This window comes from Haemaphysalis longicornis, unplaced genomic scaffold, assembly GCF_048455015.1.
Source record: "Haemaphysalis longicornis isolate Haplotype H1 unplaced genomic scaffold, Haemaphysalis longicornis Haplotype H1 scaffold_1, whole genome shotgun sequence".
In the NCBI taxonomy this organism is placed as follows: Eukaryota; Metazoa; Arthropoda; class Arachnida; order Ixodida; family Ixodidae; genus Haemaphysalis; species Haemaphysalis longicornis.
Window position 1 is genome coordinate 429,650,832 of NW_027526203.1, and position 19,893 is coordinate 429,670,724.

Consider the following 19,893-nt stretch of genomic DNA (forward strand, 5'->3'; position numbering starts at 1 on the left):
CAGATAACCTAGTGGGGTTATAGGATAAGGCAATTAGGGGGCAAGGAATAAATTCGGCTGGTGTAATTACAGAGTCACTTTAGCGGACAGTCTCTTTTTTTGCGAGAGTTTGCCTTACGGCATCACAGTTATATATACAACATCACATTGGTTTCACGCAGAAACGTCAGCAGAGACCCGTACTGAGGGCCCCATATCCACCGCTGTAGATCAGGGGGTCCCCCAGGATGGAGCCCTGTGTCGCGGAGGTGTTGCAGGCGAGAGGTTTGAAGGGCAGGACAGGTCCATAGAAGGTGGCTCGTGTCGGCTTCGGACGCAGGGACCGTACAAAAGGGACAGGTGTCCGCGAACGGTGCGTAGCGGACAGTCGCAGTATATTTTCCCCGATATCTACATTAGGTTCAGAGCTGAAGAGCATTCGCGGGAAAGTTGGCTTTGCCCAAAAGCGTTTCCTGTCGGCGGACACGATTAACTATACAGCTTTGCTGTAAAAAACATCCAAAGGAGGCGTTAGAACCCTAGTTCTTTCCAAGCTAAAAATGGGTCAGGGTTAACACTTCTTAACCTAGTTATCAAGAGCGAAAGGGGCAAAGACTATGCACACAGTGTTCTATGAAAATTAGGCCTCTCTTTGCGGCGGTGTTTCAGCAGCCAACTTTGCCTTTGCTTGGGATTTCGCTGCCGTCTAGCTAAATCTACTGGCTCATTGAATTCAGCTGTCGCCTGCTCTCAAGCGCCTGCACAGATGGGCCACTCGGCGCGCCATCTACGTATGGCAAAACTGAGCGACCAAGCGCCGGGGAAACAATCGTTAAGCCCTCGACGTGTTACCACAGCGGCGAGGCTCAGAGCAAGCGCAGCTGTCAAGCTTCTCCGCAGCGGGTCGCGTGGCGTGACGGCACACCTGCCACACTTGCGTGAATGGCCCTGCGAGACACGGAGAAGTAGAGCGCTCGCTCCAATCAACGCCGCCTGTATAAACATTGCCTAACGCGTCGCCCGCTCTTCAATGGGAGCATTAGGGACGCTTAGTTCAGGAACTCATCCGCTATGTGGCGCGCGCCGGCGGACGTCCCGCTTAACGTCACTGCTCGCGAGTGGCGAACGCTGCATCCACTTCTACGACGTGTGTATGTCAGCTTGCCTGTAGGGTTTCAAGAGCCGTTTCGCTCACATCTCAGCCGCAACGGGGCGCTAGTTCGAGGCGCACTGGGGATCTCGTTCAACGTGTCGCTCGCTTCATACCTGCTACATTTTTCGAAAGGCGGAAGTTAAATAGTGTAAGAATATATTATTTGCCGGGTAGACAAATAGCAAACAAGAACTATATTTTCGGACGATACAGCCATTATTTTACTGATATTTTTCCCCCTGGTGGATTTAGTGAAGAAAAAATTGCGTGTACACCTTTTGTTCAAGCGCTCGCTTCTACCATTACTTTAAAAAAATATCACGTGCTTGTAAATTTCAGGATATTATAGAAAACAAAAGGATAAGCAGGTCCAGCGACGCTGTCTGGTCACTTCTGCAGTATAGTTCTCAATTTTAAAACTGCGTACCGGTGCGGAGTGCGAACAGCGTGGACAAAACAAAACAAAGCCGAAATGTGGAGGGCACAGAGGGGGATGCCCCACTCAGAAAATTTTGCGGCACGTGATCCAAGTAGGCAAGCGCGCAAAGCCGGCATCGGCCTGCGGCAGCACAAGTGGTTTATCGTCCGCCGTGACAAAGGTGGTTTTATCAGCGACAGACCGAGACAGACAGGCATGGTGCGAACAAGAAGCCGTATAGGAACGCCGCTTGGGGAACGCTAGACAAACTGTCAACTATTTTGCATAGTTTCCGAGAAGCAGCGCTGGCTGGCGGACATGAAAGCACGTAGGAAGGCTACGGAGATGGAAAGGGTAGGAGAGAGCAACAGGAGAGTGGCTGTTTGGCCATTTTTCGCTCACGCGTTAGGCATGATTATGCAGGTGGCGTTGCTCCAATAATTACGAGCGGTGGACGCCGCAAGGCTAAACACGGTAACTGTGCGATTGTGAAATATTTATTTATTTGCCATAACTCGGACTACTGTTTTGGTCACACGTTAAAATTTCGGTACCTCATCTCCCCATTTCTTCAACGGCAGTTGATCTTTAAAGAGCTCTGAAGCACGGGTGCGGCCTGACATATTCAACGCTGAGATTAGGGCGCGCTCTAACCTCCATCTGAGGTAACTACTGCAATTTGCCGTGTTATTTAATTCCAGTGCACTGAGCGCCAACTTTGTCAACAGATATTTCAAATTACATCTAGGCTTCCTGGGAGTTAAATGTCGATTAGGCTTAAACGGTACCGCAGTTTCGGCTTGTCTTCCAAAAACTGTGGTTAAATGCTATTTATCTACGTTTTATTATTTTTTTAAGCTGAGAGTTTCCCCGTGCTCTTCATTTTAGATTCTTGACCCAATTTCTACCCTCTTCGCTAAGACAAAATATATACGGACTTCCGTAAACTGCCTTGCAAGCCTCGTGCTTCGGGAGCCGTCCAAATTCCTCATGCGGCAATGAAGGCTAACATGTGTCTCTTAGCCATGTGTAATGTCGCATTGCATGCAGAGGGGCCATAAACTAACACCACTGCTGCCACAAGGGATACTTGATATTCCCGCAGTCCGACGGGCCAATTCCCGCCCTTTGCTTTGTCACCCTTTGTCAACAACAAGGTCACGCCCCTCTCAAGCGGATCGGGACAATAAATGGTATGGGCACAGGGAACACACGGCTTGCCATACCACCGAGACAGGCATCAGCCATCAGTGAAGGAGGGAGATAAGCAGAATACATGTATAGATGGCTACAGGGTGGTGTGTGGCGACGCCTGTGGCCAATGGGATCCCGGGAGGTCAGGCGCGACCCATAAAACACGGCCGCGCGTTCATTAGGAAAGCCAGCCCACGACTCTCCAAGAGCCCGTTAGTCCTAACGGTCTCCCACCCCACGTGTCCCTTATACACCGCCTCATTCGATGCATTGCTCTGCTTCAGTAAGAGGATGAAGACGATACGCTGGCAGTGTCGGTGAGTGCGTAAAGGTACGTCCTCACTTGCGACAATAAGCGCGCTCAGCGCCGCGCGCTCAGAATCGCTAGCGCTTTTCCATGGCCACACCACGGGGATAAGCGCGCCCCAAAAGCGGCGGCGGCGAGGAGGAAACCGGTTCTCGCCCTCTCTGGCGACGCGCGCCCGGGAGGAAGCCGCTCTCGCCTTTACTCTGTTGAACAGAAACGGGAATTGTCGCACTGCCTCAACGAACCGCTGGACGATGTTCATGCTTGCAGCAACAAGTGTCCGGCGCAGACCACGGTGGAGGAATGTGGCGCAGACGACGAGACAGATTTGCCCGCGCGCTCCGACGGCACGGGCAGCCGGGCCCACCGGCGGGGTCATTCCCCTCGCTGCTCACGTGACCGCGGGCATTCTGATTGGTTCCTGGGGTTTCGCTCAACGCGGCAGCGAGCGGAAAATGGGTCCAAGACCCATCTTTGCGCGGCAAGGGAAAGTTGCCGCGAAAGGGCGTTTTGCGGCGCGCGATTCTGAGCGCGCGGCGTTGAGCGCGCTTATTGTCGCAAGTGAGGACGTACCTTAAGGGCGCAAAAACGCTAAGCACGCACGGGTGGTGGTCAACCGATCTCCCGCCCCTCCTGACGGAATGCAAATATGCCACCTATCGCTCAAGCCAGAAATAGGGATATGATTGATTGATTGATTGATTGATTGATTGATAGATTGATAGATTGATAGATAGATAGATAGATAGATAGATAGATAGATAGATAGATAGATAGATAGATAGATAGATAGATAGATAGATAGATAGATAGATAGATAGATAGTTGTAGGCATAGGCAAAAGTGATGTCTGGCACTCTCAGTCTTGGCTGGCGTTATCGCAATCTGCAGAACTCGGAACCGCTATCGAAGCACACAACAAAGGGGAGGAGCTCTACGCCGGTTTTCACTGTCTTGAATGCGTAATCATGCGAACAGCAATTAAACTTCGCAGTTCGTTATCTATTGATTGATTGTAGGGTTTAACGCGCCGACGCAACGCAGGCGATGAGGCGCGCCGTAGTGGAGGGCTCCGGATTAATTTTGACCACCTGGGGATCTTTAACGTGCGCCGAAATCTCGTACACACGGGCGTTTTTGCTTTTCGCCTCCATCAGAAAAGCGGCCGCCGCGGCCGGGAATCGAACCCGCGACCTCGTGCTCAGCAGCGCAACGCCTTAGCCACTGAGCCACCGCGGCGGGTAGTTCGTTATCTAGGAGAACGAATGCGATAGAATAATTTTTCCAAATAAGACTGCAGAGAAACACAATTGCGCCTAACTTTTGGATACCAACATGCCTGTGTATGTGCGTGCGTGCGTGCGTGCGTGTGCGTGCGTGTGTGTGTGTGTGTGAGAGAGAGAGAGAGAGAGAGAGAGAGAGAGAGAGAGAGAGAGAGAGAGAGAGAGAGAGAGAGAGAGAGAGAGAGAGAGAGAGAGAGAGAGAGAGAGAGTTAATCATATTATATATGCAGACGACATCACCATCTGGTGTACCCGAGGCAGCGAAGGGGAGGTGGAATCGAATCTCCAAAAGGCCGTAGACCGAAAACCGGTAAATCGGCGGTAGACCGGTAGACCGAACCGAAACTTTCCTCGAGGCCACAGGACTAAGGTGCACGACGAAAGAGTCTGAGCTACTTCTCTATAGACCGGTCAGAAAAGGTACCAGTCCCAAGGGGTGGAAGCCCCTCGACGAGGTTAACATCATGCTTCACACCAAGAGTGGTGCCAACATTCCTAGGGTAGACACCCTAAGGGTATTGGGAATGTTCGTTGAATCTAGCGGAGTTAACATTACCACATTCCGTGAAATCACAACCAAGACGGAGTGCATGATCGGCATGAACACTAGAATCTCTCATTACAGGGTGGGGAAGGGGGGGGGGGGTCTGAAGGAATATAACCTCCTCAGACTCTTCCACGCATTCCTCATGAGCCACATCATCTACGTGGCTGCAATGCACAAGTGGTACGCATCCGAAAAGAACAAGTTGGAAGCGCTAATCCTCCTGTACGAAGAGAGAGCTCAAATCTTCACTGATTCGAGGGCGGTGGTCAGGGAATCCGCCTCTGGCTCCATCGCGTAGATGCATATGGAATCCTCCACGGTAGAGTACTCTATTCACACACCATCACGTGGTTCCCGGCACATCTCGACTCCCAGCAAGATTCCCTCACCAACCTCTACGACATCCGACACGACCAAGCGCGCGCACGAACCCACAGCGCGGACGCGAATGCGAGTCGAGGTCTTGTTGAACCTAGGTTTGTCGAGTTCCGAGACATTCTTTACACCTTTACTGAGGTAACTAAGCACTACTACCCTGACATGAGAATCTACTCTCCTCCCCATGGTAAACTAAACGCACCACAGGCTATCACACTGCGCATGCTACAGATAAGATAGTATCCAAACTTGGCTTTATTTCACTCCATCAATACAAACGGCTATAGTCCGGACTGCCCGCGATGTGGACAGAAAAGTAATTTAGAACACATGCTCTGGGGATACGCCTGGTTACAGAGACGCCCGAATAGCTGCACCGAAGAAGAGTGCAGCTCTGCGCTACGACGCTCCTAGTTTTCACGTCAGCTATGGGCTGTCCAGAGAACCCACGATGCGGCGATAAAGCTTGGCATTCCCGTTCCAACGTGAGAGCGGCCCGCGAGTGCATCACCCCCCTGAAAAGGGGGCATCGGAGTCTCTCAGGACCACCAATAAAGTTCCCTGTCTGTCTGTCTGTCTGTCTGTCTGTCTGTCTGTCTGTCTGTCTGTCTGTCTGTCTGTCTGTCTGTCTGTCTGTCTGTCTGTCTATAATTAACATTGATATTTTCTCCAGTGGCAGTATGTAAAAGACCCACTGACAGACTGAAAAGTCCAATGACTTGTGTATTGGAAATCTAAAACTGTCCACAAATATATGCGCGAAATGGCAACGACGACGCCATTACAGGGGATTAACGACACAGCAGCGAGACTAAATGTTGCGTTTCGGCTTCCCGTTGCTCTTTTTAGATCGGCGGGGACGAACACTTAGTCCGCATTTGTGCACACGGTAACCCATTTGCCCCAGTTACTCCACTTGAACCGTGACCCGCGAAGACTAACGGCCGTACTTGGTCCCTATTTTCTCGCTTTTGCCTAAGAGTGTGCTACATCGTGTTTGCGTCCATCTTTTGACGCGAATTACTCCGGCATCCCGCCTGGCCGCACTTCACACTGCAGCATTCGCACAGTCGGAGCTCTCCTCCGCCTGCACCCTTCCCATTCCCGTGCCGCCACATCCCGTCATGGCGCATGCGTCAGGCTTGTTCCATTCTGACAGGGGGCAGGGTTAGCGCTGTGATTGGACTATTTGGCTGCTGCCCTGGTGACCCAGGTTCAAATAACTCGCGAACCCAATTGACTTTACTCTTCACAGTCGCGGCCGCTTTGGTACAATCCATGTTGACGCGGGGGACGACGACTACGGTCACTTATCGTGTATGGTGAGACATTAGAGAGTTATAGCAGATCGGAAAAACGGTTCCGGTGCGATAACGCTTACCGTTTGGACACCACCGCGCATGCGCAGAGCCCTACCGTAAACCGGGGCGACTTGGCCGGACGGTACCGAGACGCACCGTGTCCGTCGTTCCAAAGCGGACGGCCGCTTTGGAGGAGTTTGGTAGACGTACGCTTGGCTCACGCTTAGTCGAACGGATTATAAAAATGAGATCGTTTAAGAAAAATGAGGTTGCAGCAAGTGAAATCCGCGCGATTCTAAGAGCTCAAGCAGCAAGTGAAATACGGTCCCAACCCAACTGCCGTGGCTTGTGTCGTCGAGCGACGCATGTACGATAGCTTCTTTTAGGTTAAATAAAGGCGATCCGGCTACATAACTAGTATTAACAGCAACATGGGGCCCGTCTACAAATCGCCGAGTGAGGAACAGGGGGTATCAGTACGAGGGACTATGAAATACAACGAAAAATTAGAAGCAGCCAGCGTATGTATACTGAGAGCTCAGCTCGACCTGCTGGCGCCATCTGTTGAGATAGCGTAGAGGTAAAATGCCCGCTTCATGTTCACGCAGTTTCTACATAGTTCGAATCTCCATAGGGGCGTTGGATATATTTTTTAATACTACCTTTAGCGCTTTTGAGAACTAAAACTAATATTTCAGCACAGGAAACGCCTCATACTCACGAAGAATTGCCAAACGACGTACAACCCAAGTCGCTCCCAGTCACGCTTCCAGTCACGGTAGCATGTCCGGTAGTTACGGTCTCTTATAACTCTTAAAACGATCCTTCCGGTACGGTCTGGTAACGGGTACCGCATACCGTACCGGAACTGTTTTTCCGATCTGCTATAACTCTCTATTCTTTTCCGTGTACGATATAGTATTTATTGTTACATCCATCAGTATGTTACAATTTTTTTCTTTGGTGGTTAAAACTGTTAGCATCAATTCCCCCACAATCTTCTCACTAGGAGAGAGAGAGAGAGAGAGAGAGAGAGAGAGAGAGAGAGAGAGAGAGAGAGAGAGAGAGGGAGAGGGAGAGAGAGAGAGAGAGAGAGAGAGAGAGAGAGAGAGAGAGAGAGAGAGAGAGAGAGAGAGAGAGAGAGAGAGAGAGAGAGAGAGAGAGAGAGAGAGAGAGAGAGAGAGAGAGAGAGAGAGAGAGAGAGAGAGAGAGAGAGAAACATTTTTGTATTGGAGAGGTTAGCCTCAAACAAAACAGAAGCCGGCTGCTGCAGAGTTCATAATTAGGAAAAGAGATAGCCGCTTTTTAAAGAATAAACTATATAATATAAATTACATTAGAATGAATCGCTATTGGAACATGTGTGTGCTCAGTGAGCTATGTGCTATTTACGGCACGTAAACTAGATACACATCAACAGTATAGTGTCCGCATATTTTTTTCGCTATAACGAACTCCCGGAGGGCAATGAAGTCCTTGGTCTGGCTTCTTATATTGTCCCACGGGATCAATAGTATCTGCAAAGGTAGGTGTGTCCCAGATAACAAGCGACAAATCGCCGGAAAACGATCTGTTAGTTGATGTGTATTAAACATTTCCTAGACACGGATCCCGAATGAAAGAACGGGCCTGTGTCAGTGATAGAAGTTCTTGCGTTTCAGAAAGGGAACTATAACTTGCGGAAGGAGACGGATGATAGAACGGAGCGCGGAAATGAGGACCTGTAAAAAGTCCTTGTTTCTTCATGAGACTGTTGAGCTGGTAATCTTTCCAGTCATGCAGATATGCCTTGGGACTGCGGGATGTGTGTATCCAAGGGTCGCTGATGTGATGGATCCGCAAAAAGGGCCAAGCCTGTTGTCCCGGTAGTTGAACTAGATACCAAATTTGTTGAACGGAGTGAGGGCCGGGCCGTCTCTCGTGACAAGTCGGTGGTGACGTCAGCATATCAACCTCGTGATGTGTAAGGACGCTGTACATAGGAGACATTGCCTCTGACGTTATCGGTGTTCGGCTTTGTGCGCCGCCGCGGAGGCAGTGATTTCCCGTGTACTACAGCATGCTTTCTTGCAGCTGTTTAAGCTCTCTTGCGGGGGCATCCTGAGAAAGTCGCTGCGCGCGAGGCACCGCAGTTGGCACACTTCGGTTCTCTTCTAGAAGGACAAACTTTGTAGCTACGGGGTCCAGAACATACCTTGCAACGCAAAGGCCCACTACAAAACTTCGCAATAAGTCCATTACGCTGGCATTTGCAGCATTGCATAGCTGCTTCGAAGTACCCAGTGACGGGGGGCGGCTGTTAAAGCTCAGTAAAACTCGTGTGAGCATAGGGCGGTCCTGGCGAAACTGCAGTAGAATACTTCTTTTTTTCCTTTAGTTTTAACTGTTAATATTTTTCCACAATGAGATCCCAATCCGACTTAGCAATACGGCAGAGTGGGTACGCGCCAATTATTTCTTTGTTCCAACTAACCGGCCTCTTAAGGCTTCTGCCTTCAATCAACCGAGAGAAGATACAAGAGAGGACACGCGATTTCAGCACGCGCCGCCAGAGGGATGCCAAGAGCCCGGAGCCGTCGGAGCTGGTCCGGACGCGCTCCTCCAGCCGAGCTCCGCACTGTTAACACTGCCTCCCTCACCAGCGCAACGTTACTCGTAAGCATTTCGCCGTATGTCTACAAGCGCTGCAAGGGAGTGCAGGCATCGAATAACCGCTTTCGCGCTCCCATCTTAGATTGCACAAGAGTAGAGGTGCTCTGCAGTTTTTTCTCAGAACGTGTTAGCACTCGTGGGGACTCCAGCCGATTTGGCGATGAGTGCACCAGGGAACAATGAAATACAAAGAAGAAACGAAAAGGAAAGTCCCTACACCAGAGAGTTTTTACATCCTACCCTTATGGGAATGTTGGAGTAGCGGGCAGGATTCGCACTGGAGACGTCGTGCTGAATAGCAGAACACCATAGACACTGTACCACCGTGACGGTAACAATTTAGAGTGATAGAAAGGCAGAAATAGGAACAGCGAGAGGCGCAGGAAAAAGATTTTGGGAAGACAGTGAGTCAAATTGGGGAGAGCCTGGTGAATATGGCCCTATAAAATTAGATGAGGTGGTAGACCATAAAACCAGTCACAAACTGAGACGAGGACAAGGCAGACCAGACACTGCAAGCGCAGTGTGTACGGTGTGATTGCTCAGGTGATTTCTTTGTCTGATGCAAAGAAATCTTCACTTGCTGCTTGGTCATGACAGCGCACTTAGGTGCCTCAAATACATGAAATACAGGCAAAGTACATGCCTTAATTTAACAGATGTTCATGCTTAAAATCAAGGCCACATCCTCTGTATCACTGGCGCTTAATTAAGGAGTAAATGCATAACTTATAACTTGTAAATGTATAAGGCGAGGTCTCCTAACTGCGTTCCACATTTTGAAGCATCTTTTACCTTCACAGAGGCCTTTACCAGACCACGCAAATGACTTCATACATTCGTGCACATAACCATAACCAGCAGTACCATCATCATACGCGGCATCGCTTTTAAAGTTATGTTCATCTCAATTTCTGTTTCCTGGACATCTGGCGCAGAAGGCTATAGGCGCCTTTGCTCGGCTAACATCGCCAGTCTCATTAATGATCGTTCTATTTCGTCTCTCGTGGCGTTGCGTGTTTAGGGAAGTGTTCTGAGCAGTCGTCCTGGAACCATATTTGAGACAGTCGTGCGTAGACCTTGCGATGTGATGCTCTGTTTTACTCATTCTACGCATACGCAACGCTGACTCCGGAAGTGGACACACACACGTGCCTGTTCACGCATATATATACACCCCATTTTGTCGTTCTGCTGTCCTTAGTTGGACAGCGCTTGTTCCTCTTACCGCCGAGGCGCAAGCGCATCGTGTCGCCGGCAGTGCTGGCCGGCGTGGGCGTACCCGGAGCACGGGTACGCGCATATGTGCCCCAGAACGTCCGCATGTTTTCTCCGCGTCCGAAGGGGAAGAAGTCAGAGACAGCAGTGACGCTGAAGGGGCAGGCGCCAACAGGAAAGGGCCGAGAAATCGATATGTATCGATTGAACGACTCTGCAAAAATGTTGTAACGCGAGTTGAGCGAAGAACAAAATAACGAAACAACGGCCTTCCCACTGGTGCCCCTTTTTCTCTCGCATTCTTTTCTTCGGCGCCATTGGCAGTGCGGCCCGAGGTTCGCTGCGCATCGCGCTTTTAGAGAATTTGAGCGCGTGGCCTGTTTTGCCTGGAAACAAACAGGCTCGAAAGGGACGGCACTAGCGCCTCGAACAGTGAGAGACGCCTACGTGCACGGATCGGGGGGCGAGGAGAACGGGCGGTGCTTCTCTCTTCTTCCTTACTCTCGTGTGTTTTTACTCCACGGAGAAAGCGTGATGTTTAGCTGGTAAAGCAGAAAATATATTTCCAGCGGCAAGGAGGAGGAAGAGCGAGCATCGCAAGAACAGCAAGAGGAGCCGGAGATGCGAATTTGGGATGATGCAGGGTGATCGCGCAAGTGCCGTGCTTTTTGGCAGGATATGGATTATTCTGGCCTCGACACGGCTGCAGCGCGACGTCCCGCCAGGGCACGCATGTTTCCTGTGGCTGCATTTCTATGCGTGCAAGTTTTTGTCGCCCGATTTCCTCATTGTCCACCTCGCCCTCCCCCTCTCTATATATTTTTTTTCTTCTTTTTATCTAATACGGTCGCTCTGCTGGCGCTTCTGAATGCATGTTGCGGGCTGCCAACTCTGCGGTTGTTTTTTTTTCGTCCTTTCTTCAATGCATGTGCTACTCGGAACATACAGACAACCGACACTGCAGGTTTCTGGGGGTATAAGAAAGCTCCTTGTCCTTTTCGTTGTTTGGACCTGCGCTCGGCAGCTCGTATTCGAGTGTTAAAAATAAACGTGCTTCTTCAATGTGCATGGAGTACCGTTCACCCTTAAAAATCTCAAAGCCTAAATGAAAACGGCGCAGCAATAAGACGCACGGCACAACACCAAACAACGACTGAATGTAATCTGGATCGGGCTTGGAGACAAGCCCCACTAAAGATGTCCCCACTAAAGATGTCCCACTAAAGATAAATGTGTTAGCGTTTTACATCAAAACGTGCGTCCCCGCCATGCCTACACGTCGTGTAACCCATGCACATTAGAGCGAACTTGAAAGGCCGATTATTGTAACGAAAACCAAACACGAGATTTCTTTTGTGTAATAATTTTTTCCAATCTATTTTATTTACTGACATGTATTTTAAAATAAGTAATCAATAGGTAACAAAACATTTTTGGAATTATTTGTCCGGTAATTATGTTATGTCTCACACAATTATGTCTACCCAGCCGATGCCTACCTGCGAACATGAATATATGTTTTACTGCCAAAGCTTTATTTCAAAAGCGGATTGGCATATTAAAATAGATCATCCTGTTTATACAATGCAGATATGCTGAGAGAAGGAGAGATGTAATTAAATTAAATTAATTCGCTGTCCTGGTGATGAAGGTGACAGTTCGAAGTGAGGCAGATTTGTTCTAATGAGTTGCATAGCCAATAGGTTGTCCGCAAAGAATGCACAAATAAAGAAACACTTGAATTTTCAATACGCAGGCTGTTTCATCAATGGTAATTTGTAATTTTCATATGTTCAGTAGAAACGCCACATCAAAATTGAACTCTTCTTGCATCTTTTAATTTTTCTAAGCTTAACCAGGTTGGAAATCTCAAATCTCTTTCCTACTATTTTGATTTTAGATATGCCACAGCTAGGAAAAGACGAGTAGAACTTTTTTTTTTGTCTGACAACATCTCATACTCGAAGTTTACTTTTTCTTTTTTCTTTTTCTTTTTGACTCAGCACTGTTACAACTGCCTGTGCAAAACGCAGAAAAAAATAGCTTTGAAAAACTGGGAAGAAACATACCCATCCTTCAGCCTAAATAAGTATCTACCCAGGCGTGGCTGACCCTAGCGAATGACTTGATTGTTTGGACCCGCCGCGGCGGCTCAGTGGCTAAGGCGTTGTGCCCTGAGCCCAAGGACGCAGGTTCGATCCTGGCAGCGGTGGCTGCTTTTCTTATGGAGGCGAAAAGCGAAAACTCCCGTGTGTCGAGATTTCGGCGCACGTTAAAGATCCCCAGGAGGACAAAATTAATCCGGGGCCATACACTACGGCGCTCCTCATATCCCAGTTGTAGCTTCGTCGCATTAAACCCCAGAATCAATCAATCAATCAATCAATCAATCAATCAATCAATCAATCAATCAATCAATCAATCAATCAATCAATCAATCAATCAATCAATCAATCAATCAATCAATCAATCAATTTTTGTTTGTTTGCAAGGCGCTGCTACGCAACGCCCGCCCGCCCTGCAGTGCGCCGCTATGCTTTGGCGCCAGCCGTAGCAGACGACGCGGTAGTTTTCTTGTCTGAGAGGTTCCGCCCAACGCCACCACCGCGCTGCGGCGCTGCGGTGCCCGCATCCGCCGGCGTGCATCGGGAGCGTGCGCAAGAGTACCGATGAAAAACTAGCATTTCAAGGTAGATTCAAACGTTTTTGCCCTCTTACACAGTTCTCGTCCTGTATTCTGATCAGCTTGAATGTCACGGGTCATTTTTGCTTGCAGAGAATTCTTGTAAACGACTGTACCTTTCTTTCAACGGCCGAGTTTAACCACCGCTCGGTTTGTTTACATTCCCGGCAGAGCCGGATCGTGTGAAAGTGGCTAAGTTTTCATTTATTTTAGTCGTTCTGAGACACTGCAGGCTTTCGCATGTTATTATTTCGAGCCACATGCTGTGCCTTTGCTTGAAACACACAACAGGTCTTGATAGAAACGTGTGTATACCGAAAACAGCGCACTGAAATGTATCGCGCAATTCACGTTTTGTTGCTGATAGCTATGACGATCGCGTGAGCCGCGCTTAACGGAGCTCGGCTTAGCCGGGAGGTGAAACCGAAACTGGACGTTCGGCGCTTTCCTTGTAGGTGTTGGCGCTAAAATCAAAAGGATAGATTGATAATTCAGCAGCGCTATGTGTTGTTGTGATTTTGTGCCATCGAATTTTTTTTCATAATGAAAATAAGGACGGTTTACTTTTCTATTCCTGTTAGTCCATTCTCTTGATTCAATTTAGTTTAAGACCTGTGGCAGCTTGTATGCAAGTTTTATTTTTTAACTTCACGTAACCCAACCATTTCACTTAAGGAAACGCATTAGCTAGAAAATTCTCAGTCGAATGTTATTTAGATCCGCTCGTTCCAGCCATTATACTACGGTGTGCGTTTTAAATACGAATAATAATTTAGTAGTACTTCCAATGTGAAATTATTGGCTGGGACCTTTCGGTGATGTACCCGAAAGGGCTGTTTGATATCCGATTGGAGTTTCAGGTTTTGTCCTGCGGAATTTCCCTCGTAGCGTTATCAATATCTGCTTGCAGAGCAGCGCCCTGGGCCCTGTGATCGATAGCATCGCTCTCCGCAGCGCCTCTGTAAGTGGGCTCGTTCGTTTCTCATACGCGCTCCCTTTGCGCGTCGGACGGCGAGGGGACGTCTTCACTGGGCTTATGATAACGACGGCACGCCAGGGCTTGATTTGCGTGGCTGGCGCGTCCGTGCTTGGGCGGCCGCATCCTCGCGTGGGAGGCTGGCGGGCGGTAATGGATGGCGCCTCAGCCCGGCCAATTAGGGCTGGTCAAGCGGGACTTAGGCGCTGAATATTTGATAGCGCCGCTGCCGCCTATCCTCCGGGCAATTACCCTGGGAGTGGAGGCCCCCTGTAATGGGCATTCCGTGGCCCGCCCGGCGGCCGAGACGACCGCCGTCCTCCTTCCTCAATGTGCTTACGTCGGCCCAAGACAAAGGCGATTGTGTGCCGTGGCAGGCATCGAGCCACCAAAGTAGATTGCAGTCGGCCGTCGTTAACATAAAGAGCGGCCATTGAAAGCCCGCAGAGACGAAGGCCGGCCCGTGCTCCGCCGGCCGCTCGGCGTTTGGCGCCGTTTCGGGCTGCGCTGCAACCGGCGCGTGGCCCTTCGAGGATGGGTCGCCGCCGCCGCCAACGTTCGTTCGCCTTTGTTTGCGCTTATACTCGGCTCCCGCTAACTCGCTCATCGATAGCTGTACTTCGCTGGCGGCTGCGGGAGAAATGGTGTCCGCTAGGATCTGGCACGAATAATTCGGCAATGATAGATTGAGGGTCGTGTCATTAGGGCGGGCAAGTTTCGAGCCTTCAGGTATTGCATGCTGGTGATCGGGCAATGGAATCTGTCGCCTCCTCCCGAATTCTTTTAGACTTTCTTTTTTAAGAGCTTGCTTGAAATTAGCAACGGCTTGGCCTGTTATTAAAGCCTGCGGTCTTGACTTGTCCTATATATACAGCACAGTTAATTGCACTAAAGGTAACTTCAATTGTGTCGATGCGCTCCGTGAACTTGCAAGGGGGAATGGGAGGAGGGCTTAGTTTCAAGGCACCCAGAAGCAAAATAAATAAATAAATAAATAAATATGGGAAGCAAGAATTAAAACAACAACAGATGTACCGGTGGGAGACAAGGAGAATATTGTTTCTAATTGCGCACTCTTTTTGAGCTAGAATGTGGAGAACACTTGGCGACGTAGCTGAAATAGTAATATTTTTTTGTCTATTATAATAACGCCGCCTAAATATAAATTGAATGTCTGTACTGCTAGAAACTGTCCGTCGAAAATTATCGGGAGTTTTACATGCCGAAGCTACACCTGTGCTATGAGGCTCCGTAGGAGAGGACAGTAGATTAATTTCGACCACCTGGGTACCTTTGCGTTGAATGTGTCTGTTAAAAAAAGTAACAGTACTGCCTTTGAGCCTGAGTTTCCGAAATGCAGATATACCGGGTGTTTCACCCAAAGTGGGCCAGTCATAAAACAGCGAATGTTGAATTTTCTAGCAACAAAGGAAACAATCATGCAGGGCGGCACCGACCATCTTTCAAGTTCCAAATGTTCATGTGGTCTTCTATCGGTAGACCAGCGGGAAGGTGTGGAAATTATCATTGCCATGCTTCTCCGGAGCACGAAGACGACGAGAAAGACAGCTAGTTGCGATGGAGAGGCTGAGCTCACAGCTCGCGCAGTCCAGCATCGAGCGTCCGACCTGCGTGGCACGGAAATAAATCCTCTTCCTCCTCTTGTTCCACGGCGAGCTTCATCTCCAGGTGCCCGCTACGCCTTGGCTCAACAGAGGCGTCTTTGACGAGTGACACAGGAGCGGCTGTGTCGAGTTCGCTCTGTCCTTGGTTTGTTTTTGTCCTCGCTCTCTGGGTTTCGGCTCGCTTTCACTTCCCACTTGCACATGGATCACCCGGAAAATCCCTACCAGCGAGAAGCCCACAGCCTCGCAGTAAAATGTCTGAGCAGCATTACTGCACAGTGTTAGGAAAATTTGATGTTGAGTTCAGAAACGCCGGCAAGGAAGAGTCAGCGAATGATTGCAAACAAAAAAGATCGATGCTATAAACCCTCCCTGTACGCAAGATTAGTGTCAGCATTGTGTAAAACTGTGATGTATTTCCCCATATTTGAAGAATTTATCCTTCAGTGCTTTAAAAATGGTTCGTCTATGCGCAAGCAAGTGGGTGAGCATAATAGGGCTCACACTGGTTACACTTAAGGATCGTGTTGATTGCGTTCCCCGCGGTACTGAGCGGTGGAATTAGAAACGAAATGATGACCCAGCTGGTTGCTTTACTGAAACCTTGCTACTCTGGGCCTGTGATATCATCATTTGAATGCGCATTTGGTATCGTTTTGCATATGCATGTTGCTGAGCCATTTTTGTGCATCGCCTTTTGTGTGGTGTGTGTACTTCACGCACTGCAACGGAGTAGCTGCAGTGACGAAAATTACCTAACTCAACAGTCGGAGATACCAGAGTTCCTGTGCGGTGCTAGTCGTACCGGCGAGCGTTTATGGACATCTGTGTTTGACAACATCCAGAAATTCTACCTGGGGTTGTGGAATGCAGTCTTGCATAAATAGTATTGAAGGGCAAACTCAGTGTCCAATAAATTGTCTGCTCAAACCTGCCTCACTATTTTTCTAGAAATGCAGCAGTTGTTCCTGTCTGGCGTGATGCTGATTTCCTGTTCTTGCGCTACAGCACCAGGCACGAGCATGGCGCACGTACGCCCAGTGCTGCACTCTCCCCTGGCTCGCACCCTGTACGACCGCCTCCTGCGCGACAGAGATCTCGAGCGTATGGACAAAAGCCAGGTATGTTTGAACGGCTTGCTGTACTAGTTCGTGTTAAAAGAAGCAAACACCGTGTGGAAAGAAAGTTTGTATTGCGTGAGCACGCTAAGAGCTTCATTTCAGATTCAGATTTTATTTCATGTACAAGTACGTGGGGAGGTTCGAGAAAAAGCTGCAGTACTGCAGCTTGACAAAGGTTCGATATCCTGGTGATACAGGCAACAGTATGGACAAGGCAGATACAGCACAATAATTTCTTCTGCAGTATTCGATACTAGCATTTCGCATCTGTACAGTCTGGTTTTCTTTTAGAATTCAATATAACATTATATAGTAGTACAGTACACTACAGTATATTAATTTGGGTGCCATACTATGGAGACGGCAGGAATTGTAATAGATATTATAAAACTAAAAGCAGCATTACACAATGTCCAGTGCTGGCGCAGTATAAGTAACATATATATAAAATGCAGTAAGGCAAACATCATTGAAAAGACATCCAAGAAGGCTCTTTTGAGTTACATCTTTATGTCATCACCACTTTGCATTATCATGTTGAGTAGTATCGGTATTGCTGATCATAACATATTAGTTCCATAGTTAAACTGGCTGGTAGGTGCCGTCCAGTGCTTGTAATTTCTCATCTTTTAAACAAAAATATTGAGGGTTATGTGGCCGGGTTAACTACGGCATTGATATTATGTAGATGCTCATTGTCTTCTAGCTTTGTCCACAAAAGGAGTGTGGCTTAACTGTAGCTCATAATTGAGGGGCTCACACTTCCAGGTAGTCTTTGTGAAACAGTTGAGATAACATTCCTGAGTGGTCTTGCCTCCTCTCTGAGGTAGCAAGTACAGTAATCACCCAACACGCGTATCATGGCTGCAGCAATGTCTGTGTGGTAGCAGTGCAGTAGCCGAAGTCAATCTGCTTGTGTTATGCCTACGTCTTAATTGTCAAAAGTCGCAGCCTTCAATGTGACTGTTTTCATAGTGACTCCACCCATCACCACTGCATTTTTTTTTTGTCCACAAAAGAGCTAATGTGCAGTCAGATTTTCTTAGTCATTATTACGTTCCACATTTCTTCTTTTCTTTCACTTGCTTGTTTGATGAGTGAGGTCGGTAGAAAACAATTTGTTTTTAGCTTTTAAGTGATTGGGTATCCTGTGGCACTTGAATGTTGGAGCCTTGTGACAAAACTCACAACTGGGAGTATGGCTGTACATGCAAAACCGTGGTACAATTTCATTAAGAACACGAAAAAAATAGCAGTACGCTGATGTAGCTGCCACTTCCTTGAAGCTCTGTATTTTTAATAAACTTTGTAATATTGCTAAATGATTGAAAAAACAATGACCTAAGAAGCGCTCTTTGTTGACCCTCCCACTGAACGTATTGCTTTACAAAATTCCCCGAGGGCATTACTTCGGCTTTTTGTTGCTCCTTTTTGGAATTTATTGTCTTTTGATCTTACTATTTGGTGCTTTCTTGTGTTTACTCAAAACGAAATAAAAAAAAAGGAAATCTCTTACGGCACAATGAATTAGACAAGTTTATAGTTCCAGAATGTTTTGCTCCAATTTCATATTCTTGGTAACAACACTCATTATTTGCTAGCTGGAATGCTGTGTCGCCCTAAACCATAGTTATACATTCAGTACCGCCTATTATCATAATTTATTCAAATTCTCATTTTGTTCAAAGTGTTTCGTGGCCCTTGCTGCAGGACACAGAGAGCAAAATATCACAGCTTTAAACAAGGTATTGCTTATAAACGAGCCGGTTTCTTGTCGCGAGGGTTTCATTATAACAAAGTAATGTAAACTGATATGGAATCAGCCTGTAAAAGGGCCTGTGTTTAGATTTAATGCTGAGAAACGTGCACAACTGTTGTGGCATGATCGCGATCCTCAGCACGAGGACGCGGGTTTGCTCCTGGCCGCAATTTCCAATGAATAGGGGGAAACGAGAACAGCTGTGTATGCAAGCAGCTTTCAGCGCTTGCTCACGATGCCCGGGTGGTATAAATGAGTCCCCAGCCCTCCACTACGGCGATCCTCAGAGCCCAACTGTAGGGATTCGCAGCATGTTAAATGCCATTTGGATCAAGTTAATTGATATTCTACATTCTTAATTACTGATTCTTGTGGCTAAGTTCCAATCTTTGTCCCTTGTTCGACATAGGTTCGTACACAGGAATGGAGCAGTGTTTTGCACTGGGTTTAAAGGGGGCCAAAAACGAAAATGCCTGTGTGTCAAGATTTCGGCTTGTGTAAAGGTGCCCAGATGGCCTAAATGAATCTGTAACCTTTTACTGTGAGCCGGTTCATATCTTATGTGTAGCTTCAGCACGTTAAACCCCAGCTAACTTTTTTTCTTGCCTTATTGATTATTTTCCTTAGATGAACTGTTTTTCAACCTCCCCTCGGGGCAACGTTCTCCAAGCTAGATGATGCGGAATTATCGCAGCCTCAATATTAACTGCCTACGCCTGATACTCAGTCACTCTCACTACCACTCGAGTGTGTCGCAAGGCTTGAGCCGCTGCTGTCAGTATCCCACAGCATGTCGTGTTATGTGCCGTCGAAGTGGTTTGTAATCTAACATTTCTTAAACGACTTGGCCACAGCGTCAACTTTGACTCGCTTCCGTGCGTCTGGAATTTTCTGCAGCTTTCCCGTCGTGTTGTGTTTTCTGTTCTGTCGTGTTGGAACGTAGCAACACGAGACACAGCCGGGATATCCTCAGCGGGCGAGAGCGCGCGTTTCCAGTCTATATATCCTGGCCGTGCACGACAAGCCGGAGACTGCGCCACTCCGACAGCTCCTGCTATTGAATAGAGCGAGCAAGCGCAGTTGGCAGCCTGGGCATCGCGTGCTTCCTCGAAGAAAAGGGGCTGCTTAGATTCGCATGCAAACTTTTTTTTTCCATTTTTTTTCTGAAAGTAGGGGAGGGTACTTAGAATCGCAAAAGTGCAGTAATTTGAACGAGTGAATACGACCTAGAATTCTCATTGCAAAGGTTTGAAGTGCCAGAAGAAACAATACCGTAGTTTCGCTTGTAAAAGATTTTGC

At 48.2% G+C, this 19,893-nt stretch overlaps 1 protein-coding gene and 1 long non-coding RNA gene across 4 annotated transcripts in view; one reads left to right on the forward strand and one right to left on the reverse strand.

Moving 5' to 3' along the window:
• The window catches only part of LOC144155706 (uncharacterized), a 435,813-nt gene that overhangs the window by 206,469 nt on the left and 209,451 nt on the right, over positions 1-19,893 (reverse strand). The gene's annotated exons all lie outside the window — the stretch shown is intronic.
• The window catches only part of LOC144155705 (protein-L-histidine N-pros-methyltransferase), a 229,924-nt gene continuing 223,050 nt past the window's right edge, over positions 13,020-19,893 (forward strand). The window contains exons 1-3 of one of the 3 annotated variants that reach the window (XM_077687317.1): positions 13,020-13,120; positions 14,024-14,074; positions 16,723-16,835. In XM_077687317.1, the coding sequence (XP_077543443.1) occupies positions 16,737-16,835 (99 nt within the window). In that variant the 5' untranslated portion in view covers positions 13,020-13,120; positions 14,024-14,074; positions 16,723-16,736. Of the gene's footprint in view, positions 13,121-14,023; positions 14,075-16,665; positions 16,836-19,893 lie in introns of all 3 variants that reach the window. The other 2 variants (XM_077687316.1, XM_077687315.1) reach the window with 2 other exon arrangements.